Source organism: Xenopus laevis, chromosome 4S, assembly GCF_017654675.1.
Source record: "Xenopus laevis strain J_2021 chromosome 4S, Xenopus_laevis_v10.1, whole genome shotgun sequence".
Classification (NCBI taxonomy): Eukaryota; Metazoa; Chordata; class Amphibia; order Anura; family Pipidae; genus Xenopus; species Xenopus laevis.
This window is the reverse complement of record NC_054378.1, coordinates 7,122,593-7,128,945: the sequence shown is the minus strand read 5'-3', so window position 1 is coordinate 7,128,945 and position 6,353 is coordinate 7,122,593. Positions and strand designations below refer to the sequence as shown.

Below are 6,353 nucleotides of genomic sequence, written 5' to 3'. Positions count from 1 at the left end.
AATGTAAATTGCAAAAGTGCTTAGAATAGCCCCCTCTCATCAATTTTACATTCACTTATTTTTAAGGTTTACTTATCCTTTAAGGCGGCGAAAAGTCAAATTTGAGTTCTTAAAGGGCCAGTGTATAATAAATTTCGAAAATTCGAATCGAATTGTAATAATTCCCTAGTCAAATTAGACCCCTTTGGCCATAAAAAAAAAAAAACTCGAAAATTCTAATTTTCACCTTGATAAATCTGCCCCTAATTGGTTGACTGTGTGATGGCCACACCAATGGGCTGAGTGAACGGTCCATACAGAGGGATGGTCGGGATAAAATCTGTAACTTATGACGCTGTATCTTTGTGTCTCACCCTAAAGGCGGAGGATACATTTCTTAATTCTATTCTTGCTTCCCACCCGTAGGCCAACTGAAATCTGATTGGATTTAATCCAGTGCTCAGCAGCAAGTTACTTCCCAAGAAGAATTATCAGCCACCGACCACAACATGGAGGATTCATCTCCTTCGGAGCGTGACAGCCGTCTCAGAGCCCCGCCAGAGTAGTCCGTACCGTGAACTGAGCTCCGTTGTCGGTGGCTGCGTCAACATAATCCGCCTTCCCGTCGCAACAAACACAAACCAAGAGAAGAGTCCAAACTCTGCAAAACACTAGGTGAGTGTTAGTCCTTAACTGCGCTCTCCTGGCTTTGTGTGTTCCACATGCCTCGCTTGGAGTGGTAGTAGTGGAAGAAGTTCCGCAGACGCAAACGCTCCACTTCCAGACCGTTTTGGAGAACCCTGAGAAAAACACAAAATGCGTGAGAATTGGGACAGTCAGTGTAATTGTCATTATCAACAACCAGATGCACAGCAGATTATATTGTATTGCAGGAAAAACATACCATTATAAAGGTAGACACCCAACCTAAACTTAATTTTGGTTCCCCAACTCACAGGTTAAAGATTTCCTTTTGTAGTGGACTGGTAAATTAGTCTCCCAGTGTTATTTAGCAGGCAGCCCCCTGGTGTTATAGACGCCTCACTGGGTCCTAAAATACTGTTATTAGGAGGACCTGTTTCCTTATCCTGCTTAGAGGAGAACTAAACCCTAAAAATGTATATGGCTAAAAATGGCATATTTTATATAGTGAACTTATTGCACGAGGCTAAAGTTTGAGCTTGTCAATAGCAGCAATGATCCAGGACTTCAGACTTGTCACAGGGGGTCACCATCTTGGAAAGTGTCTGTGACACTCACATGCTCAGTGGGCTCTGATTGGCTGTTGAGAAGCTAAGCTTAGGGCTCGTCACTAATTATCCAGCAGAAAATGACCTTCCCTGGCTGTAATATAAGCTGATGCTACAGGTTTGCTGATTATTAAATTCTGATGCTAATTGCACTGGTTTCTGTGCTGCCATGTAGTAATTATGTGTATTAATTACTAATCAGCCTTATATTGTGACATTTCTATTCTATGTGTACTGTATATTGTGAGTGGGTCCCTAAGCTCAGTAAGTGACAGCAGCACAGAGCATGTGCAGTGAATCAGCAGAAAAGAAGATGGGGAGCTACTGGGGCATCTTTGGAGACACAGATCTTTACTGCTAAAGCGCTGTGGTTGCATTGGGCTCATACAGAAGCCCAAAACATAATGTACAAAATTTCTAGCTACTTCTTTATTTAACATTTCCTTGTCCTTTAAAGCTATGCCCCCTGCGGTTCAACCAGTGTCCAGTAGATGACCCTGTGCTAAAGTATAAAGTCCTAGGCAGCCATGTGCTCAGGGTCCATTTTGTGTTAGTCCTGGCCTGAGCAGGCAGGAAGGGTGAAGTGGAACCTAGACAGGTCAGGTCTAGTAAGATAGGCTACTCTCCTTAAGAGGTCACTCTAGGAGTGACAAATAGTGAGGCTATTTAGCCAAGCAGCTTGAGGCTCCTCATAGGTGTTGAGTGGGATTATGATCCCGTGTACTATTTGCCCAGGAGTAGGGACTAAGTGTACAGACCGAGGGATGTAGCTGGGGTACCGCTTCGCTGCTGTACATGTTCTCTTTCCTGCGGGGACTGATACTGACTAGTGATGCGTATTCGCAGCGAATATCCACGTTGTGTCAAAAAATATTGGTCACACGTCTGAAAAGTTGGTTGCATTAAAATCGCCGCGCGTCAACACTATTCGGACGCCAATTAACTTTAATGCCAGCGTCAAAATTGACACAAGTGACTTTTCTGACGTGCGTCTAAAATTGACACGGGCGTCAATTTTCGAATTTCATGAAATTCGTATCCTTTGTTGCTGTATGATCCTGCTTGCTCTCTATGTACACTCCTGCATGGATTACTCCACAATAAATATATTCTCTGGTTAAAGGGGTTGTTCACCTTAGAGATAACTTTTAACAAGATGTAGAAAGTGATATTCTGAGACCATTTGCAATTATTTTTTTATTATTTAAGGTTTTTGAGTTATTTAGCTTTTTATTCAGCAGCTCTTCATTTTGCATCTAAGCAATCTGGTAGCTAGGGTCCAAATTACCCTAGCAACCATGCATTGATTTGTATAAGAGACTGGAATATAAATAAGAGAGGTTTGAATAGAAAGATGACTAATAAAAATTTGCCATAACAATACATTTGTAGCATTAGGGCAGAGACACATGTGGAGATTCAGGTAGATTAGTCGCCTCTTCTTCGGGCGACTAATCTCCCCGAAAAACGAAGTTCACCGAGTGCCATCCCGCCTGCGATTTACATTCTAGCTGGCGTGAAAGCAGTTTGGGGAGATTAGTTGCCCCAAAAAGAGGCGGTTTGTCGCCAACCGACTAAATCTCCCCAAATCTCCACGTGTGTCTCTGCCCTTAGAGAGCATTTGCTGTTTAGAAGGGGTCAGCGACGCCCATTTGAAAGCTGGAGAGAGTCAGAAAGAAAAGGCAAATAACTATAAAACTATAAAAATTAAATAATGAAGACCAACTGAAAAGTTGCTTAGAATTGACAATTCTATAACATTACCTTAAAGGTGAACTACCTTTTTAAATTATAAGAACCACTGGCGCCCAATTATTGTACCCTGCACCAAGTTACAGTTATACTACACCCTGCATCCATACTGAATAATTAAGGTCTCATCCGGAGCACGGCATTGGGGATGAAGCTCATAGTAGGGAACGGTGCACTCGATTTACTATAGCGCTACACACTGACAGATCCCAGTAGTAACATGATCAGTAAATGAATGTCCTGCTTTGTACAAAGATCCCCAATATGGACACAATGGGGCTTTATTTATTAACACTGGGCAAATTTGCCCATGGGTTATTACCTATAGCAACCAATCAGAATGCTGCATTCATTGTTCTTCTTGCAGTTGGCTTTAAAAAGCTAATCACTGATTGGTTGCTATAGGTAACAGCCCATGGGCAAATTTGCCCAGTGTTGATAAATGAGCTCCGGTTGTGAAAGGATGATCTGTAATTTGGTCCCTTACCTGTCAAGCAGCTCCCAGTCCTCTCCTCCCCAGCGATCTTTGAATTCCTCTGTATTCATACCTCCGATTCGATCAAAATCCGATTTGTAGATTCCAAAAAGACCAAATCCATTCACCTCCCAGTACCCTGCAGCGGCATGAAAGAAAGGAACAAAATAGCTGAGAGACAGACGGTAATAATCTGCGATTTATGGTTTACAGGTTGTAGACTTTTATTTATTTCAATGGTCTTTTTCTTCTCTCTGCTCAATTTAATAGGCAGTCTGGTTGCTAGAGCTTGCTTAACCTAGCAACCTATATTTGTAGATGAGGGTTATTGGTCCTAGCAAGCAGTTAACGCTTCAAATAGTGATGGGTGAAGAAATTCGCTGCGAATTTCCGTGTTTCACTGCCGGCAAATACATTTGCGAATCTCCTGTGAAAATTCGCCGGCGTCAATTTCCAATTTTTTCATGAAACTGTTCAAATTGCTTGATTTTTTCCTGAAAACGTTCAAATTGCACGATTTTGTTGTGAAAATGGTCGAATTTCTCGTTTTTTTTGTGAAAACGTTCGAATTGCTCTTTTTTAGGGAAAACGTTCGAATTGCTCGATTTTTTAGTGAAAACGTTGAATTGCTTGATTTTTTAGTGAAAATGTTCTAATTGCACTATTTTTTAGGGAAAACATTCGAATTGCTTGATTTTTTAGTGAAAACGTTGAATTGCTCGTTTTCTTAGTGAAAAGGTTTGAATTGCTTGATTTTAGTGAAAACGTTGGCATTGCTTGATTTTTTCGTGAACTTTCCGATTTCACTATTTTTTTCATCCATCACTAGTTTCAAATTAGAGGGACCCCTAAAAATAAAAATCGTCATAACTTCGAGGGAGCTCACACCTAGACAGGGTTCAGTAAGTACTAACACCACCCCCCAACCCTTAAAAGGGTGGTTCGACTTTACGTTAACTTTTAGTATGTCATAGAATGGCTAATTATAAGCAACTTTTCAATTGGTCTTTATTATTTATTTTCTATAGTGTTTTATTTATTTGCCTTCTTCTTCTGACTCTTTCCAGCTTTCCAATGGGGGTCACTGACCCCATCTATTAAAACAAATGCTCTGTAAGGCTACAAATGTATTATTATTGCTACTTTGATTACGCATCTTTCTATTCAGGCCTCTACTATTCATATTCCAGCGAAGGAAATCTGGCGTAAAAGGTAGCGTTCAGAATCATTTGCGCGTTAGTGAATTTGCGTAGTTACGTCCGCTGCGCAAATTGGCCAGGCGTAAGGGTGCGAAGTAACACTAGCGAATTTACGCCAGCGTTCGTTAGTGAATCGGCGAATTAACGAAAATGCGCTACGCTAGCGTTAGGCGCTTCGGCGTTTAGTGAATTTGCCCCTATGAGAATGATGATCTTACCTCGGGGGTTGTGAGGAGAGCTTCCACAACTCAGTCTCATTACTATAGGTGCAAAGGCCAGCCGTCCCTCTACACAATGTTTCCTCACACTGTCCAACACAGAGAGCGGGAAGTGTATGTGCAGGTCGCACAGGAATACGATGCTGTGATTGTCCTGATGAAAAAAAATATAAAAAGAAGGATATTCTCTTTTTCTCATGTAACACTTTCTATTCTCCTACTAGCAAACAACAGTTCTGTCTTGCTTTATGGCAGATATTCTATGCAGTTATAACCAGGCCTGCTAATGAAATATACAGACTGAGAATCAGCCCCAGCGCTAGCATTAGCCTCCTGTCCACTCCCACAGCTATTGGGCAGATTTCACCAAAGAAACACAAGAGCTTGCATTCTCAATACGAAATCAGCCTGCAGGCAGAACAGGAGGCTAATACCAGCGTAGAGGCTGGCTAAAGGAGAACTAAAGCCTAACTAAAGAAGTAGGTAGAAATGTTGTACATGATGTTTTGTGCTTCTGTACCAGCCCAAGGCAACCACAGCCCTTTAGCAGTAAAGATCTGTGTCTCCAAAGATGCCCCAGTAGCTCCCCATCTTCTTTTCTGCTGATTCACTGCACATGCTCTGTGCTGCTGTCACTTACTGAGCTAAGGGACCCACTCACAATATACAGTACACATAGAATAGAATTGTCACAATATAAGGCTGATTAGTAATTAATACAGATAATTACTACATGGCAGCACAGAAACCAGTGCAATTAGCATCAGAATTTAATAATCAGCAAACCTGTAGCATCAGCTTATATTACAGCCAGGGAAGCTCATTTTCTGCTGGATAATTAGTGACGAGCCCTAAGCTTAGCTTCTCAACAGCCAATCAGAGCCCACTGAGCATGTGAGTGTCACAGACACTTTCCAAGATGGTGACCCCCTGTGACAAGTTTGAAGTCCTGGATCATTGCTGCTATTGACAAGCTCAAACTTTAGCCTCGTGCAATAAGTTCACTATAGAAAATAAAGCATTTTTAGCCATGTTAATTTTTGGGGTCTAGTTCTCCTTTAAAGACATTTTTCCAATGGATGCCATGTAGACTGTTATGTGATAGACTTACCTGTATCGTATCAACACCTGCCTGCAGCCCAGCTGAACGCTCAAAGTTTCCGCTTCTCTTCAGATACTTGTAACTAGAAATCATAACATTTAAAAGGAAAAGGGTCAACAATCCACTCATTTAACCCCCTACAAAGTCCTAATCAATGAGATGAGTGGTCTCAGGCCTAACCAGGCCCGGATTTGTGGCGAGGCCACATAGGCCCGGGCCTAGGGCGGCAAAAAATAGGGGCGGCATGCCGCCCAGCCGCATTGTGGGGACGTGACTAATCTCCCCGAATCTGCCCATGTGCCCTGACCCTTCGAGACATTAGAAGTGGTTCTTCATGGCTGCATTTCCTTGCTGTGTATTGTGTCTCAGGCCGTGAGT

General features: G+C 42.1%; 1 protein-coding gene across 4 annotated transcripts in view; it reads right to left on the bottom strand.

Moving 5' to 3' along the window:
* Nucleotides 1–411: 411 nt before the first annotated feature.
* Nucleotides 412–6,353, bottom strand: part of b4galnt4.S (beta-1,4-N-acetyl-galactosaminyl transferase 4 S homeolog) — a 54,463-nt gene continuing 48,521 nt past the window's right edge. For all 4 annotated transcript variants that reach the window (XM_041560886.1, XM_018260118.2, XM_018260117.2 and 1 more), the window contains 4 exons: nt 5,985–6,057; nt 4,874–5,027; nt 3,469–3,595; nt 412–779 (listed from right to left, as the gene is read on the bottom strand). In XM_041560886.1, the coding sequence (XP_041416820.1) occupies nt 662–779; nt 3,469–3,595; nt 4,874–5,027; nt 5,985–6,057 (472 nt within the window). In that variant the 3' untranslated portion in view covers nt 412–661. The remainder of the gene's footprint in view (nt 780–3,468; nt 3,596–4,873; nt 5,028–5,984; nt 6,058–6,353) is intronic.